We start from the raw sequence: 18,752 nt of genomic DNA, 5'->3' as shown, positions 1-18,752 counted from the left end.
CCTCCTCTCTGGTTTCCTGGGCAGCAGTGCCCAGCTCCTGGTGCCCCTCTCAGGCAGGCCCCTGCCATGGTCCTCCTGGGGGTCTCAGCAGGACAGCAGGCTTCCAAGCCTGACAGCTGCGCCCTGTTTCCAGGGGACACACCCGAACTCCGAGTCTTGGCATCCAGCTGCCCCAAAGACCTTTAGGAGATCATTTTTAGTGGTGGTGGGGATTGAACCATACGAGACAAGGGTTCTACCTTGGAGCTACATCACCATCCTTTTTCCCCCCGGTACCAGGAATCAAACTTGGGACCTTGCGGTTTCAGGACCTTGCGCTTTCAAGGCAGGCGAGATGTCACTGAGCTAAATCCCCAGCAAGGAGATCATTTTGAAAGAGTAAATGTGAAAGTGTGTAATTTGAGCAGAGGTCAGACGTCAGGGCTGGCCATGTGGAGATGTTTTACTACAGAGTCTGTGAATCTTTTAGACGTACACTGTGGACCCAGGCTTGAGCAACTGGCATTGTTGCCAGGAAACCAGGTTGATCAGAAAGTTGTCTTAGATGCACTCGAGGCGGCTGCTGATTGTGGCTGTGATGGGACAGACAGGCTTACAGCTGTCAGTGTCTGGGATGAAACGATGTCATGTGGGTAAAGGTGAGGACGTGGCCTGCTGTGTTTGCTTTGTGACTGGAATGTCTGGGACGGCCTCATGGAATTTCCAGTCAGCTGTTTGGCCTGGAGAACCCGCACGGAGGCAAGTCTAGGGGAGCTGAACGTGGCACCGTTCTCCTCATCCCTGGGTCCTGAGAAGTCTGGGCCATTCAGGGCCTCAGGCATCACAGATCTTAGGAAGGGAGGGGAAGGTCAGGGCGACTGGTGGGAGGAACTGGCTGCAGGCCTAGAGGCAGATTTAGAATAGCAACAAACTGCCTCCACGCTCATCCTTGCTTATGACTTTAGAAGTGGTTTTGAATGACCTTACAGAAATACATAGAGCAGGGACTAGTCCCAGGCATGGTGGCTGAGCACAGTTCGGCCTGTCTTCCCCCAGCACATGGCTAGACCTGAACAGAATGCACGGAGCAGCTGCTTGAGGTGCTGGGAAGGAGATGGTAGCAGGTGACCAGAAATTTGGAGTGCTGCTGGATTGACACTGATCATTGAGATTTCCTCTCTGGGATTTCCAAACCCAGAAAGCCGGGGAGCCTGACCCCAGAAAGGGCTGTTAAGCAGGTCAGAGAAAGTCCCGCTGCAGCTGTGGGATTGGCTCTGTAGGAGCTGTTCTGGAGTTCAGAGGGAGGCAGAAACCCTGTTGCATTCTTTCCCTCTGTTCTCCTGCACCCTGACCTCAGACAGTCTGATGGCAGCAGCAGGGGCTGGAGGGAACCAAAGACCCTCAGGAAGGGGTCAACTTGAGCAGCTTTATCCTGGGAAGGGGGTGAACCTTGGTGCTTTAGTCTCTCTGAGGACACAGCTGTGGGGAGCATGTGGCCCGGGAACCAGAACAGGGAGACTCAGGGAACCAGAAAGCAGCAGGGGCACTGCTGAGAGGACAGGGACAGGAAAGTGAGCTTGAAAGTTGGTACAGATTCCCGGCCTTCCAGAGTTGTGGTTCCATGGATCTGAGGGAAACAAGCAGAAGGTAACTGAACTTGGGAGAGCACCCACAGATCCCAGGCTGGCCACTGGGTGGCGCACTCGGGATCCGTTCAAGAATACTGAACACAGCTGAGTTTGCAGCCCCATGGAGAAGGCTGGCCTGGGCTTGGGTCTGGAATCCACCTGGATGACCCACTTATCCAAGCACAAATGTCAGGGTTGAGGCAAAACCCAGAGTGTCCTAACACACTGTTCAAAATGTCTGCACAGTTCAGACTGACTGGGCCTCGGGAATAACCAAGGCTCTCTGTTGACAGTGGACAGACTCTGGTGCCAAGTTTACACCAAATTATCCAACAGAGACTTTAAAGCAGCCATTGTAGAAATGCTCCCACCAGTAGAGTTTCCAAGATAGAAAGCATTAGTGAAGAGATAGAAAATACCAAAGTCAAGTGGAGATTTCATAACTGAAAATAACTGAAGCTGAAGTAACTAACTGGACAGGCCCAATAGCAGCAGCCACATGCTAGAGAAAAAAGTAAGTGCATCTTTTTTTTAAAGTACTGGGGATTGAACTTGGGACCTTGCACTTGCGAGGCAGGTGGCGGAACCACTGAGCTAAATCCCTGGCCATTAAGGGCATTTTAAGATAGATCAACAGAAATAAATTATCTGATCTTAACAATACAGAGAAAAAAGTAAAAACAGTAACAGCAAACCTCAAAAGGAAAAAAAACCAACAAAAACCTCTGTTTTGTGAGTCTGAGTCCAGTGGAGCTGGTATATTGTTACATGCCCCTTTATTCTTTCAATATAAAACAGTTCTTAGCTGGCGTGGTGGCGCACTCCTGTGATCCCGGTGCTCTGGGAGGCTGGGGCAGGAGGATCACAAGTTAGAGGCCAGCCTGGGCTCAGTGACTTGGTGTGACCCTCTCTAAATAAAAAGGCCAAGGAAAATAGTTCAGTATTCAACCCCTGGTGCCACCAAAAATAAAACAGTCCTACTTTTTTTTTTCATATATTTACCTGTTTTTGTTTTTGTTTTTTTGGTACCGGAGATCGAACTCGGGACCTTGTGCTTACAAGGCAGGCATCAGCACCCCTGAGCTAAATCCCTGGCCCTACCATTTTTTTTTTTAAATGACCCTGGGTCAAAGATTTACTTAACGCATTGAGGAGACAAATAAGATGGTAAAACCGATTCCCAGAGCATTTGAGGGCTAGGTGCATACACAGACATAAAAACCACAACAGAATTAGGATAAGATTGCTAAGTTAGATTTCAACAAACGAAGTGGTGGAGACAGTAAAATAAAATCTTCCGTGTTAGCCTTTCATAGGACATAAATCTCCAAATTGACCTGTAACCTCACAGCACCTGGGCTTTAATGGAGCAGCAGCACAGGGACAGGTCCTAGGAAATTAAACCTGGCACAGGTTAAATGCCTGGGTAGGAACTAAATGTCCCTCACCCCAACTGCTGCCTTTGCTTTATTTTTGGCGGGGGGAGCTCTCTCTGTGAGCCCAGGCCTGTCTCAAACTCTTAATCCTTCTGCCTCTGCTTCCTGAGTGCTAGGATTATTGGTGTGCACCACCATGCCTGGCTTCATTGCCAAATTTTGGGCACTTTTCCTCAACAAGGCCTTCCTTAATCTGCTCTTCAGTCAGCTTCTCCTTTTTGTTGCTGTTTTTTTTTTTTTTGTGGTACCGCAGATAGACCTCGGGACCTTCTGCTTGTGAGGCAGGCAGCGGAACCATTGAGGTAAATCACTAAATCTCTGGCCCCTTGTTTATTTTTTTTAATTTTTATTTATTTATTTATTTATTTTTGGTACCGGGGATCGAACTTGGGTCCTTGTGCTTTTGCAAGGAGGCAGCGAAACCACTGAGCTAAATTCCCGGCCCTTTATTTTGTTTTTGAGACAAAGTCTCACCATGTTGCCCAGGCTGGCCTTGAACTCAAGATCCTTCAGTCCCAGCCTCCTGAATGGCTTGCATTATACAGGTGCATGCTATTCAATTTGGCTATTCTACTACTTTTTATTTTTTTGGTACCCGGGATCGAACTAGGGTCCTTGCGCTTGTGGGGCAGGTGCTGGAACCACTGAGCTAAATCCCTGGCTATTCTATTACTTTTTAAAAATGGTTCTATTGGAGTATAATTACTATAAAAATCCACTCATGGGCCGGGGATTTAGCTCAGTGGTTTCGCTGCCTGCTTGCGCAAGCGCAAGGACCCAAGTTCGATTCCCGGTACCAAAAAAAAAAAAAAATCCACTCATTATAAACTTTCAGTTCTTAATAAATTTATATTCAACAATCATTGTCACCCATTTAGAAGATTTTTGTCACTCAGTGTTTTAGAATCATTTTCATGTAAGCTTGCTGTCAGTCCCATTCCTACCTCCAGGCAAATGCTGCTTTGTTTTCTGTCCAGAGATTTGCCTTCTGAAGACATTTGACATAAGCAGGTTCACTAGGCTTGTCTTGTCCGCCACCTTCACTCCTTGGGGTGTTCCCCGTCTCTCGTGGATGGACTGGGTTGTCCCAGGGCTTGGTCGTCCTGAGTGTGCTGCGGACTTTGCACGCAGCTCCTCTGTGGCTGTACTTCTCTGGGTAGCTTCCTGCGGATGCAGGTATGAGTTTACGTAAGAAACCCTCGGCCTCCTTTCCCAGGCTGGGCACCATCTCACATCCTTCCCAGGGCGGGATTCCAGCTTCCCCATGAGGGTGCCGGTGCTCTGCAGTGTCTTTATGTCATCCCTGTGGATGGCACAGGCACAGTCCTTCTGAGCGGAGGTGGTGGTTCTGAGATGCAGAAAATCAGCGGGGGAAGCGGCCCTGAACTCAGCCCAGGGCGCTGAGAGGGTCCCTGAAGAAGGGAGTCGAGTCTGTTCAATCCTGGGGACTGGATCTACAGACCGACTGGAGTGGAGCGAGTGCTGACCCGATGCAGATTTGAAGATTGATTATTTAGAAATTGGCAGGTCTGACCTGAAGGGTGCTTAGTGCTAACCTAGATCACCATCGTCACCCTAAACGCTTAGGCGTTTCCCAGTCCGAGAAGCCGCCGTGCGTGTGATTTCTGTTAGTGCATTTTGTGTGTGCGCATCTGGCGTTTTAAGCTCACTGTAGAACATGTCTGAATCACAGAACAGTGCAAAAAGCAAAAGTTGCTCCCCCTCACCCCACTACCAGGCGTTACCAGTGCGGATCTTCCCGTGGGGCGCCTTCCGGCGATTCGGGCTTCTCTGTTGTTTTCTGTGATCTTCGCTGTTCCCGCTGCACACTCTCCCTGCTGTCCATGGCCTGCCCGGCCCGGCTCCAAGTCCTGGTGCGCTGGCTGGTGAGGTCCCCGCCCCCCCCGCCCCGCCCCGCCCCCGCCCCGCCCTGCGCCCCACAGGCGCGTGCCAGGCCCGAGCGATCGCCGAGCAGAGAGAGCGGCGGTCTGCACTCGATTGGGAATCCTGCCGCCCGCCCCGCCCGCAGCCCCCGCGTCTGCGGCGTCGTCCCCTCCGCCCGCTGAGGGTCCGTGTAGGAGCAGGCCCGGCCGCCCGGTCATGGAGTCGCCGGCCGCGCGCCCCTGAGGCCCGACGTTCATGGTGAATCCCTGCCCACGTGCGCGGCGGGCGCGCGGGACTCGCGGGGCGCTCTTTGTGCGGGCGCCCGCTCTGCAGCCCTCCCGAGCTGGCCGGGCCTCCCTCCCTGCCGGCGGGGCCGGGCGAGCGCCTCGACGGCCGTCCTCGCGCGGGGTCCCGGTACCGAGAGGGAGTATGACCCGGGGAGAAGGTCTCGGAGAGCTGCTTCCCACTGCCAGGGCTCCCGGCAGCTCAGCTCCGAGCGCTTCCCGGGAGAAGCCTGTGCCGACGGACGGGGTAGATGGAGCTGCGGTGCCCTGCGGCCTTGCCTGGGGTCTCCAGCTCCCGGGAGACCCGCGCAGACCGGGCTTCGCCTCAGACGCGTATTCCCGGTCCTAGAGCCGCGCCCTGCACTTGCTCGCTGGTGGGCAGATGTGGCCCAGCTGCGCGCTGGTTCACCACGACCCTGCTGAGTACCCCTGTACTTGGAAAGTATTTTACAGAGTAGAGCGACAGCCCAACGCCAGTCCTCCTCTGGACACTTGCTGTGGTCACTTGTCTTATGCTTATTCATCCCCCTGAAATCTTGGCACTTAAGATGGGAAGCTGGCTTGGACGGGAAGACCTTGCTCCCGGAGACCAGGTGTCGAGGCCTCGGGGGACGTTCAACCCCAGAATGTCCCAGGCAGGCTGCCTGGTCCTCAGCGTGAGCAGACTGGGCCGCTGTACTGTCACTGACCTAGTTCAGGCTCGCCTTTAGAGGGACCACGTGGGTGGCCTGTGTGTGGGAAAGTCTTATTCCAGACATGCCTGAAGCTTCTGGTTATCTTCACAGGCCTCCCTCGAGTGGACAGCAGAGCCAGGGTATGTCCAATGGCCATTTCTCCCTCTCACTAGAAGCCGGGGGATTCTTCTGGTCCGAGGGTTGATGGGATTGGCTATCTGTGTAGCGCTCTTCCAGTTCTGTGACATTGATGACCCCTGTTTTTCCACCCAGAGACTTGCTTTGCTTTTTGCCAGTCCTGCAGTTTTCTTCACCTGCTGAATCTGTTGAGGCCAGCTTTTCTGTGTCTTTCCTAACCAGCAAGTTTTTAACCTAATCTACTCCTTGACCTGGGCAGCTCCTGCAGGTGAGATCCACCCTGCTAGTTTTTTTTTTTTTTTCTTTTGGTACTGGGGATCGAACTCAGGGACCTTGCGCTTTTGAGGCAGGTGGCAGAACCACTGAGCTAAATCCCCGGCCCTAATTTTTTTTTTTTTTGGGTACCAGGGATCGAACTCAGGACCTTATGCTTGCAAGGCAGGCGCCGGAACCACTGAGCTAAATCCCCAGCCCCTCGCCCTGCTGTGTTCATTGTGGGCTACCCACCACCGACACATGCACTCGGCTTTCCTGCCCTGTGTCAGACTTGGCTCCTCTCCCTCCTGGGCTGGCCCTCCAGCTCTAAGGTTTTTGTTGAGAGCATCAAATCTAGACCAAACAGCTTCAGCTTAGCGTCTTTCCCTCTCTACCCTCTTTATCCCCAAGTCAGCCTGCTGCCAGGTACACTTGGGCCCTGCTTATCCAGAACACTTCTTCATGTGCCCTCTGCTCCTGACCTTTCCTGTCTGCTCAGGTGGCACTGGTCATGGGATGTGCTCATGGTTCCCTCTGGTCTCTTGCAGCCTGTTGTCACCCCTCTTGCTGTGTTTCTTGTCTTGCTGTGCAGTGGCCTCTGCCTGGGCCTTACCGTCTCTCCCTGCGGGCCCCACACGGCCTCCTCTCGCGTAAGACTCCCCTTTGGTGCCTGGTCCCCTTCCTTCTTCTGCCTGCTACAGCAGTTTTGCTCATGTTCTCCATCTGAAGCCCTGCCCTGGGGACCCCGCTTTTCTTTCCCTGAACCTGTGCTGGGTCACCAGACTGCACCCCGCAACTTTGCCCCTGGTTAGGAGCAGCATCTTCTGTGTGGGCGGGCCTGTTGGCACGGACTCCTCAGGGCAGGGACCCCAATGTAAGTGCCAACACAGCAGCAACACACAGGCTTTCTTTAGACACTCCTGAGCTGCCTCTGCGATGTGCGTTCTGGTTTGTAGTATTTGATTAAAAAGGTTACGGGGACCGACCAGTTAAACTGAGTTGCACTAGGACTTTGAGAGCCCTTTCTCAGTTCCTCTGTAGTTGTCCAGGGTAGACTGGGCAGCAGGCGCAGGGATGGACAGTTGTTTTCCTGAGGCGCCTGCCAGGCTCTTGATGGGCCTCAGTGAAGACCGCTGTTACTGGCACTCGGGAAGAGCGCGTTAGGTGGGCTCGTGGCCTCCCACCTGTCCTGTCCCATTCTGGCTGTTTATCTCGGGGTCATCGCCTTTTCTGCACTCACCTTGAGGAGGCTGAGGCCGAGAGACCCCGGATGACTTGCTTAAGCTCAGAGGCAGGTCTTAGAGCTCAGTACTTGTTCCGAGCCCTCAGCTCCTGCCACACACGTGTTGATCCTAATGTGGATAACGCGTGACTGAGTGTGGAATCCACAGCTCTTCACCCTGCCCGGGGTCCTGAGAGTGAGTAGACTTCATGCTCCTGGGGGTGGTTTTCTGGCTTGGAGAGCGAGAGCTTACTGTGGATGCCTCTAGGAGGCCACAGGAGAAGGCAGCCCAGGTTCGGAGCATGATGATGGGGCCATTGCTGGCACATTCGAGCTCGAAAGTTCCACTCAGAGCTTTGGAAGGGCCGCACTTGCAATTTCAAGTTTGGGCAGGCCAGGCCTCCCCTGTTATTTTAATCGTGCGTCACTGTAAGGAAATGTCATATTTGACCCTGCATCTTCACTAACTCGGCACTTAACTCAGGGTTCAGGTCTGTCGTGCTTTCCCTGGGCTGAGCGTGATGGAATTGCTGCCAACCCTGTCTTCAAGGGGCTTGCATGGATTCTGTGGTGAGAGCCACCGCCTGGAGTCCCTCCGGCCCCCCCTCACCCGCTAGCACTTCACGGCGTCTCGGGCCCGGCGTACCCATGTGAGAGTTGGGGATGGTGGCTGCCTCCTCCAGGGCTAGTGTGCGGGTTATGTTACCTGCATGTGAGGCCCAGGGGACGCGCATGGCCCCTCAGCCTAGGCAGCTGCCACTGGGTGCTGTCACTGGGAATGGTGAGCAGTGCTTTTGGTCTAGGGCCAAGGCGCCTCCTTCCTGTGGCCCCCACCCACTGTGGGCTCTGCAGAGCCCCTGCTTGTGGTCTGGCCATGGGCCCCTGTTTCTTCCCTGACTCGGTTGTTTCAGGTATAAGGGGAAGACGAGCAGTGGCACATGCAGTCTGGTTGCTGTGTCCCAGAGCTGTCGCTGGCAGCCGCCCAACCATCTCCCATGGTCCCAGCAGCTGTGGGGCTTCATAGAGGTGGATGTGGGGCTAGGGACTCCAGGTGAGCGGAGGTCAGAGGAGCTGGTGCCTGACGGAGCAGGACTGGGCTTTCCCCTCTGCTGTGCTCCTGGTTGGGGCTGTCCACACGGGAGGGCCGGTCTGCAGCGGGTCCCGCCTGCCACTCGATGGTTACAGAGGCAGAGGGGGACGTGTGGGGCACAGTGCAGACGGGGGCAGCTGGCTTTGGGCTGCAGTGTCTTTGCTTCGGCCTGTAGTTCACTACCCAGGCTTAGTGGATAAGCAGCGCCTCACGGGTATTTGCGACCAATTCTTGTCAGCATTTAGCAGGCCCCAGAATCTTTCTTGGCACACAGCTGTTGGTAGATTTTCTATAAAACTGCAGATTTTAGCATCCGGGTACTGGACTTCAAGCTTTCTGCGGCTGGCACCTGCTCAGTCGCTGGTGGGCAGCCTCAGGTACTCAGGTCCGTGAGTGGGTATGGCTGCTTTCTGAGTTTCAGGTAAACTGGGTGACTCAGTAGTTCAGTGGGCCAGAGTACTGTCTCTAACCTGGTGCATCCAGATGTGCAGAAACTGCCCTTTACCCATTTCTCACAGTCTTGCTATTTTGAGGAAATAATTTTCTACTTGTTCAGTTCTAGACGCCTCAGTAGGCCTTTCTGGCTGAGAATAATTGCTTGCAAAATGATATTGTGAGCGACGACACCCCTTGGCAGCTAACGTCAGTGAAATCCGCTTAGCAATTAGCCACTGCCTCCTGCCAGCACTTGTCTTGCTGTCGGCGCGGGCACTGGAATCCCAGGTTAGCTGCACATTTGTTTGTGGGACTCCTCGGCTACTCGAGCTCCTCTTCAGGGGTGGTCCCGAGAGCCTTGTCTGTAATGGACCAACACGGAAATACTGTCTTGACTTTTCAGGGAGCTAAGGGCGCACACACACGCACAGGCGTTACTTCAGAAGCACCAGCTTCCTCTGCCCTCTGGGTGGGCGTCTGCCATGTGGGTCATCAGCTGTGACTGAGCTCTTGTGGTTGTAGTCTGTCCAACAGATTGGTGGCTCACCGAGTACGGAGACTGCTCTTAGATTTCTAGGGCCTTGTAAAATTATTTACATAACAATTTGTGGCAATGGCTTCCCAGTGGCCATGACAGTAATTAATCAAAGTGTATAGTGTCCAGTTGGCATGGTGGTGCATGCCTGTAATTTCAGCTACTCAGGAGACTGAAGCTGGAGGGTCAGAAGTTTGATGCCAGCTGGGCAACTTAGTGAGATCTTGTCTCCAAATAAAAATAACAAGGGCTTGGGCCAGGGATTTAGCTCAGCGGTTCCGACGCCTGCCTCGAAAGTGCAAGGTCCTGAGTTCGATTCCCGGCACCAAAAAAAAAAAAAAAGGGCTCAGGTTGTAGCTCAGTGGTAGTGCACCCAGGATCTGATCCTCAGGACTAGAGAAAGTGCTTTGCAGTGTCCAGAAGAAACATAGGTCTCACTGGGAGAAGAATAGGAAGCCTGAGTCGGGGTTCAGGTCCTTATCAGGGGCCGCTTCCATGATGAGGCCCCTGGGGACATGTACCAGCAGGGGAGTCATGCTGCCTTGGCGGCAGAGCTGGGGAAGGAAGCCTTTCAGTGGTGGCGTGCCTTCAGGATCCTGGGAAAGATTTTCAGTGTGTCATTCTCAAAGGTGATCTAAAGGACTCTCATTTCGGAATAACTTTCTTACTTTTGCCAGGACTTTGTGAAACAAGAAATGTCTGGACCCAGAGTCACCCTTGGCTTCTCTGTCCTAGGAATATGAAGACAAGGCTGGAAGACCTAGCCGGCCACCTTCACCAAAGCAGAATGTGAGGAAGAATCTTGGTTTTGAGCCACTTTCCACCACCGCCCTCATCCTCGAGGACAGACCAGCGTGAGTCTTAGAGCATTCTCTGGTGTCTGCTTTAGAGGAGGACAGCTTGCTAATCCCCTTCACATTAGGGAGGAGTGAGGTCAGCAGGAGGAGGAGGGGTGGCCATAAGCAGCTGTCATGCCTGTGTCCCCATGCATTGTGTGGTGCTGTCAGTGGCTGACTGGGAGAATGGTCCTTCAGCATAGACGTGGTCACCAGGCTTTCCATTCAGGCGATTTTCCTTTTAGCGTTTAAGAATACCTGAGTAGTAAATGCTAACTGGCTTGCAATGGCAAGAGACCCTGGGAAGTATACTCCGGCATGATGTATTAGAGGTGCATAATACTGCAGGGCGCTGTGGACTGGCCCCGAGTCCTTGGGATCGCAGCAAGCTGGGTGTAGGTTGTCCTTGCGGTGTCCTTTCTGGCCTCTGACTCCCTATGTGTGATGAAGAGGCCCTGCTGGGAGACCTTCACGGTTACCAGGAATTGCTCCCTTGTGCCAGGACACAACTGATCTGTCTACAAGTGCTAGAATAGGAGGTCCCAAGCTCAAGAAAGGGTAGAAGAAGAAGAAAAAGAGGTTGTTGTAAACATCTAGTTAACCCTTAAGGCGTGGTCCAATCCCTGAAAGTTGAAAACAAGCGAAATCGCAAAGAAAGAGTGTCTTTTTGCTTTTATTTCTTGGCTCTCAGAAGCTGGGTGTGGTAGACCCTGAAGTAGAGGGCTGCAGAGTTAGGCAGAGGCCGCTGCACGGTGAGGAGCGTCCCTTCTAGTGCTTTGATACATGGACTCGCCCCATTCTCCTGTCACCAGCAACAGTGGTTCTGAATTGGGAAGGAACAGGGTCCTCTTCAGTTAGGTGCCGGCAGTCCAGCCATGGAAGTGAGAGAGCGTGCATTTTGTCGGTTTAAATGGGTGCAGGACTGTGACACACATTTGTGCCTTAACAATAAAAAAGAACTAGGGCTGCTCATGAAACTTCACACTTAAAAGCATAGCAAGAGAATGTACACGTGCACCTGGGTAACGTGGTTGCTGTGAGGCCCGTACCACAAGATTCGGTGTTGCTGCGCCTGTGTGGGAAATGCCGCCCTTGGAGCTGATGCAGAACATGAGGAGGGTCTTGTGGTCCAGTCAGTTTCCACGGAAAGTGGAGAGAAGTGACACAAAGGTTTCTCTCTGTTGTAATTATGGGTAATTGGTTTGTTTTAACCTGTAGAATTCAATTGTTTGGCAGTGAGCTTTTTGCTTTTGTCAAAAAACATTGTAGTTTCTAAAAGAATGGTGCAATTTTTAAAAAATTAGTTTTCGATCCCAAGCTTTACAGTATTTTCTTTTTTCTTTACTTTTTTTTTTTTTTTTTGGTACCAGGGATCAAACTCGGGTCCTTGCGCTTTCAAGGCAGGTGGCAGAACCACTGAGCTAAATCCCTAACCCTTCACAGTATTTTATAACTAGTGCTGCAGGTATTTTCTCTCACACTCTTACCTGATATTTGTAATGGTGAAACCCACTTATCTCCCATCAAGCAATCTCCCTGCGAAGCCAGCTGACGAAGCCCAGAAGCACAGGCAGCAGTATGAAGAGATGGTGGTGCAGGCCAAGAAGCGAGGTAGGTACGCTGGGCACCAGGCACGGGCTGGGGCTCTCACAGTTTCCATTTCATCTTTGGAACCCTAGAACCTCAACTTCCTCAGAAGCTTTAGTATTTTCAAATTTGTAGCTTTCCATCAAAAATACATGGCTCTGTTCATCCTGGTAACCTTATTTCAAGGTAGAAGCCCTTTAAACTTCCATGGGAAAAGAGGCCATCCAGGAAGAGAATTCTGTAGTAGGGCTGGGGATTTAGCTCAGTGGTTCCACCGCCCGCCTTGAAAGCGCAAGGCCCCGAGTTCAATCCCCGGTACCAAAAAAAAAAAAAAAAAAAAAGAATTCTGTAGTAGAGAAAGCCTCAGGCATGACATTGGAATTTCTTTTCCTCACTGGGCTGTTTTCTTTTTTTTGGAAGGTGGAATTGGATTTGATACAATCCCCTGCAGTACCTAAAACCTACGGTTCTTGAATATTTGAATGTATTAATAGTAAACTGGTGCCTGGGTAGAGTGGAATTCTGTGTATCCTCCAGGAAGGAGGAGCTTTGGCCCATGCCCAGCCTGCAGGCCGTCACCCTAGGTGGAACTCGCAGTCTCAGAGGACGGAGACTTTACATTCGCACACATCTGGGGCCCCCAGACCCACTACCCTCATTGAGACGAAGTAGGATGGTGGGTGTCAGGGTGCTAGTGGTGCATGGGACAGAGTTTCAGTTGGGATGAGAAAGGTGTAGGGACAGATGTGGTGACAGCTACACACGGACTCAGTGCTCCTGAGCTGTGTAGGGAAATGGTTCCGATGGTAAAATTTGACATGATGTGTATTTTGCCACAGTAAAAAAGTATAGTCCATGAGTGTCCATGGGGAAGGGTTCCAGGACCCTCTGTGGGTACCAAAACCTGTGGATGTTCAAGTCTCAGGTAAATTTGTATATGACTACACACATTTGCCTATGTACTGTACTATACACTGAGAGGTATTTGAGACAGGGTCTCGCTGTGTAGCCCAGGCTGCCCTTGAACTCGAGGTGATCCTCCTGCCTCAGCCTCCTGAGTGCTGGGATTGCAGGTCCGCCACGTCCGCCTCTCGTGTATACTTTAAGTCACCACTAATCAAATGTAAATTCTGTGTAAATAGTTGATGCATTGTATAGTTTAGGAATAACGACATGAAAATATATCTGTACGTGTTTGGTGCAGGTGTGATTTTTCCAAGTGTTTTCCGTCACCGGTTGGTTGAATGCGTGGATGCGGAATCCATGGCTGCAGGGTCGATGTGGAGTGTGTGTACACTAAAAGCCTGGGCTTCCTCAGAGTTGCTGTCTCTACCTTAAGAGCAGCACCTGAGCTGCTAGAAGTGGGCCTTTCAGGTCACCTTTGGAGGGGTGGCGGGGAGCATGTGAAGGGCTTCTTGTGTCCGGTGAGGTTGTGTTGTCTGGTGTGGTGGTGTGACGGGCTTGTCTGTGCTGATCGATTGTATTGTGCTTGCACCTGTACAGTTCCCTCTGTACGTGCTGCACTTGAAAAGTTCACTGCAAAGTGTGCCGAACACGCTTGAATCCATGGGCGGGAAGGGAGACCGGGCTGGTGTGTGCCCGCTTCAGCGCTCTTTCCCTGCTGTTTCTGCACCGTGACTTGATACAGGCTCCTTCTCGTTTGTCATTGTGATGATTTCCAGAGCTCAAGGAAGCCCAGCGGAGGAAAAAGCAGCAGGAGGAAAGGTGCAGAGTGGAAGAAAGCATCGGAAACGCTGTCCTCACCTGGAATAATGAGATCCTGCCCAACTGGGACACCATGTAAGGCTGGGCTCTGGCACTGCCCACCAGGCCGCAGTCTAGGGGGCTCGTGGTGAGGCTGGTGATGGGGTTGCTGTGAGTTGCCTTGGTCCAGCCAGGGGACTGAGACAGCCCCTTTCCTGCCCTTCAGTTCATCTTGTGCTCAGCATCCTGACTGTGTTTGTAAAGCACAAATCTTTGTCACTCCCCAAAATTTCACTCATTTCCTAGGATACTCAGTATAGACCTTGAACTTCAGAGCTCTGAGGCCTGAAGCCTCCTGCCTGCCCCACCTCTGTAGCCTCACCCTACTCTCCTTTCACTTGGGCCCAGCCTTGTCCCTAGTGGACCATCAACAGGATTAGTGCTTTCAACCTCAGGGCCTTTGCATGTTCTGTTTCCTGAGTCTGGGTGCCCTTGACCTGAACCCCCCATCCTGTTCACTAAAGCTCTGTGTTCCCCACGGAAGACTTTCCTGCCCCACCGCAGCTCCAGGTGGCTGTGGAAGACTCCCTGGGGTACCCTCCTGCCTTTCTGAGGGTGGAGACCAGGTTGTCTCTGCTGCCAACCCCGGTGCCACTGAGCCCTGGTGTCAGTGACCCAGGTGTCCGTGGAGAACAGGCACCATGGAGCCCGGCAGCTGGGGCTTGGTCACTTCCGGGGTCAGTGTCCACCTGCCTGTCTTCTGTGCGGTCAGAGGAGGCTGGTGGGGAGCATGGTGGCACGGTGCTGGGGACCCCCTGACCGCGCCTGGTGTGGATGCTCACTGCAGGGTCTGGGCCTGGGAGGGCTGTCCTGGGCAGGGGCTGTGCCGAGCCTACTTCCCTGGCGGTGTCCGTCTGTTGGAGGCTGGGTGCTGCCAGGAAATGAGGACACTTTTCTTACACAGAACCCTGTGGCAGGGCAGGGGCTCGGACCCTGGCTGTCCACCCGTGGCCGCTGAGCCCCGCCCGGTCCTGCCCTGCAGTGCCGGGTGCGGTCTGAACACACACTGTAGTGCACACCAACTCCGCGCCGGCCACTCCTCGGTGCTCTGGACTCTGTTGCACTTGGTGTTCACTGCTGCCCTCGGGGAAGGCTTCCTCGGCCAGTTTTAGAGGATGCTTAGGGTCCAGGGAGGAGCAGTAGTGGCTCTGGGTCCCCCAGGTGAGGGTGCAATGGGACACCGCTTGGCACTGCAGCCTCAGCCTGGGCCCCGTGCTGTGCCTGCCGCCTTTCCCTGGCCCCATCCTTAGGCAGCGCGTGTTCATTGCAACCCACAGTCCTGACACCTGCCCCCTTCGGAGTGTTCTGGGCTGGTCCCTACCCTCATGGTCCACCAGCTGACCTGTGTGCAGTGGGGCTATGGCTGTCCCATCTGTCTGGGCACCCGTGTTCCCTCCCTGCCTGTCCCAGCAGGCCCAGCAGGAGGTGGTACGATCTGTGTAGACCCGGAGCACGCTGGCTGAGGGCAGGGCTGCACCCTGCCCTGGTGCTGTGGGTGGCCCTGCTCGGATGAGCCCGTCTTCACGGCGAACACAGCTCGTTTCCGTTCCGTCCAGGTGGTGCTCACGGAAGGTTCGTGATCTGTGGTGGCAGGGAATCCCGCCCAGCGTGAGAGGCAGGGTCTGGAGCTTAGCCATCGGCAACGAGCTGAACATCACCCACGGTGAGTGGCTCCCTGCCTGGACCCTGGGGCCCCTCTGTCCCCTGCGGCCCCTTGGGAAGGATGGCGGTGACTGCCACGCAGCTATGTCTATGACAGGCCAGGTGCCTGTGTACCCCGGAGAGGGCCATGGGCGGTGGGTCCTGTGCCAGGTGCTTTGGGTCTCTGAGGGCAGGGCATGTGCTGCAGGCAGAAGGGACAGTGGACGTGGCCTTTAAAGCTCAGGCGAGACGCTGAGTCCTGTGGAAGGCAGGTCTTGGTCAGATGTGAAGGTGGAGGAGCTTGTTGTCCTGGGGCTACATTCCAGGGAGTTTTTCAGGCAACCTTAGAGGGGACAGCACACTGCTAGGCCTGATCTTGGGGTTTTTGGTGGCCCAAGTGTCGAGGGAGTGGGTCTGACCTCACTGTCCGCGTGCTACTTGTCGTGCTGTGTAGCCTCTGCTTAGCGTGTGTCTGCCCCGTAGGCCTGTGCGGTTGTGTTCAGTGGTTCTCCGGGAGGCCTGTGAGTGTATGGCAGACTGGTCTGTGCCTTCCCCTCGGTGGGTTATTGTTTTTCTCTTGACAGTGGCTCTCCCCAAGTGAAGCTGGTCTGTGGGCTGGCAACTGGCTTCCTGAAGTGGGGGGGTCGGGTCAGGGAACCTCCAGAAAGCTCTCACGTGGCCAAATCCATGGCTTTCTGTGAGAAAATGCATGAACATTTCACTTGTGGAAGAAGTTTTTGAGAAGCAGCCTCAGAAGATGAAGTTGGAGAAGTTGCTCCCTGTCTGTCCGAATTGGGTGTAACGTGCAGCTCCTGTGTGTCTGCGTGTGTGTCCAATTTTTGGTTCTCACTGATGCCTAGGTTGATTTTACTTGAATTAAAACCTTCTGTGGACTAGATCATAGTAGAGTGGGTAAGCAGCTAATTAACCAATCCCACGTCTTGAACTTCTGTCTAAACTTCGATCTTGCCTTGCGTTGTGTGAGCCGTGTCTTGTATGATTTGCTGCTTCGTGTCACTTGTCCTCAGGACGCCGTGGCCGCGCTGCCTGCTCTCTGCTCTGCTACCCATGCCCAGCCCAGTTCTCTGCACTTGGCAGGCCCTCCAGAAACCTTTGTTGAGCGAGTGGATGCGTCTTACTGTCTCTCACTCCATCTGAGCCAGTGCCAGATGGGGAGCTTGGGCTCGGATTGCCTGCAGCCAGGCGTGGTTGCTGGGCAGGTCTGGATGGCCTCCTTTCCGCCTGAGAAAGCTGACCGTCCTGGAAAGGCTGGGGCTGTGCCAGCTGTGTCTAGTGTGCATGGGGCTGGCTCCCTCACCCCCGGCCTGGCTGGTCCTAAACCTGTGCCCTGAGATGGGAAACCCCAGGGTTTTGCTCTTTCTGTGTTTGTGTCATTGGAAAACTTAAGAAGGCCAGTCGAATGGTACTTTAAAACTTGGCTCTTAGACAAGTCAGGCTTGTGCTTTTGACATTGTGGCTCACGGTCTGAGAAGGTGGTTTTCTTTTTTTCTTTTACGTTTAAAAGTCCTGAGCATTTAATTTATTTATTACTATTTGTTATTAGTTTATGTTTGCAGTATTTAATGTTTACCTTCGTCCTGGGGAGCAGGTCCATGTACTTAACATATCTTGATTCTTTTTATTCTCTCCCACTCCCCTCCTATCTCTTGATCCCCTTTCCATTTGCAAAAGATCTGTTTTCCTGTTTCCTATTAAGTCTAGGAGCCTGTCCATTTCGTCAGGGTTCTCTGATTTGCTGGAATACAGTTTCTCATAGGACCTTGGGGCCCATCATTAGGTTATTTCTTCGAGCTTGCTGTTTTTCTAACATGAGTGTCACAGCACTGAACGTCCCTGTTAGGACAGCTTTCACTGTCCCATGGGTACATGGGACTGGCATTGCAGTTTGGGTCTAGGAATTGTTTAATTTCTTTTGTGAATGATCAGGCGGTCAGGAATGTGTGGTTTAATGTCTAGGTTTTTATGAAGTTTCTGTGCTTCTTTTGCCATTCATTTCTAATTTCCATGTTCTGTGATCCGAGAGTCCGCATGAGGTAATTGTGCTTCTTTTGGGTTTGGTAAGCAAGCTTTATGGACTAGGCGGTGGCCTGTTCTGGAGAAGGCTCTGTGTGCTGCTGAGAAGAAAGTGCACCCTGTTGGAGTTGGGTGGAACACTGTAGATGCCTATCAAGTCTGTTTGAAGATAGGGTTCAGTTTTGATATTTCTTTGTTGATTATTATATCTTTTTTTTTGGGTTTTGTTTTTTTGGTACTGGGGATCAAACTCGGGACATTGTGCTTATGAGGCAGGCAGCGGAACCACTGAGCTAAATCCCCGGCGGTATGTTTTTGTCTTTTGAGACAGGGTCTCATTGTATTGTTCCAGCTATCCTTGAACTCACTGTGTAGTCCAGGCTGGTCTTGAACTCACGGTGATCCTCCGCATCAGCCTCCTGAGTGCTGGGGTTACAGGCATGGGCTGAACTGTGCTGGGATGACCATGCCTGGCTCATTTGTCTATTTGTGACAGTGGAGATTAAGGTCCCCCACAAGATTATGTTGATGTTTATTTGATCTTTTATGTCCCGTAGTATCTGTTTGATAAAGTTGGGTGCACTGGTATTCAGTGCGTATATATTTACCATTGCGGTCTCGTGGGAAGAGGATTTAATAACTGCTCAGCGCACACCAGGAAGACCACAGGGAGATTTTGTAAACTGATACTTTGACCCATTTCACTGAGGCTGCCAGGTTCCTTGTTTGTGAGTGGCTCACTGGTGATCACCGGGCACACAGTTGCTCCTGTCCGTCTCCTCCAGAGGGACACAAGCATTGAGCACCTCCTGGAAGCTGCGAGCAGGCAGAAGTTCTAGCTGTGGCTCAGGACACCTCATTTTTCCTGTAAGCATTTACCCTTCTGGAACCTTGGTGGTAGGAGATTGTCTTAGAGCTGTGCCCTGCTGCCATGGCAGACTGGCATCGATCATGAGTTAGAGCCTCACAAGCCCACAACAAGGCCATTAACTGAGACGCTGGACTGGAACAGTGCTGCTAGAATTTAAATTACACTTCAATAAAATAGTGTGCACTGCCTAGAAGGCAGGGGTACCCTGCTTTCTTTTTCAGAAGTAATGACGGGAAATTTAAAGTGGTAAAAACTCTGTGGGTAGCTTCAGTTAAAGCCTCAGCGATGACTGTGATCCCAGACCTCGAGAGGAGCTGGGAAGAGACAGAGCCGGAGGACAGGAAGCACCTGGGCAGGTTGGGTGGGGCCTGAGAAGCATCCTCTGGAGAAGCATGGGCCTGGGGACAGCAGGGCAGGCTGTGTGTGTGTGAGGTTTGTGAGCAGGAGTTGCTACCTGAG

The 18,752-nt window shown here is 52.8% G+C and overlaps 1 protein-coding gene across 8 annotated transcripts in view; it reads left to right on the top strand.

Moving 5' to 3' along the window:
- Tbc1d14 (TBC1 domain family member 14) overlaps positions 1-18,752 on the top strand; it is an 89,420-nt gene that overhangs the window by 50,253 nt on the left and 20,415 nt on the right. For 6 of the 8 annotated variants that reach the window (XM_087187296.1, XM_004847326.4, XM_087187297.1 and 3 more), the window contains 4 exons: positions 10,296-10,414; positions 11,925-12,007; positions 13,666-13,783; positions 15,304-15,410. In XM_087187296.1, the coding sequence (XP_087043422.1) occupies positions 10,296-10,414; positions 11,925-12,007; positions 13,666-13,783; positions 15,304-15,410 (427 nt within the window). Of the gene's footprint in view, positions 1-5,032; positions 5,186-8,988; positions 9,314-10,295; positions 10,415-11,924; positions 12,008-13,665; positions 13,784-15,303; positions 15,411-18,752 lie in introns of those variants that run through there. The other 2 variants (XM_004847330.4, XM_013073048.3) reach the window with 2 other exon arrangements.

This window comes from Heterocephalus glaber, unplaced genomic scaffold (genome assembly GCF_053883595.1).
Source record: "Heterocephalus glaber isolate CG9 unplaced genomic scaffold, H.glaber_assembly_v1.0 deba00001509, whole genome shotgun sequence".
NCBI lineage: Eukaryota > Metazoa > Chordata > Mammalia > Rodentia > Bathyergidae > Heterocephalus > Heterocephalus glaber.
The sequence above is the reverse complement of the archived record's forward strand: the minus strand, read 5'-3'. Positions and strand labels throughout refer to the sequence as shown.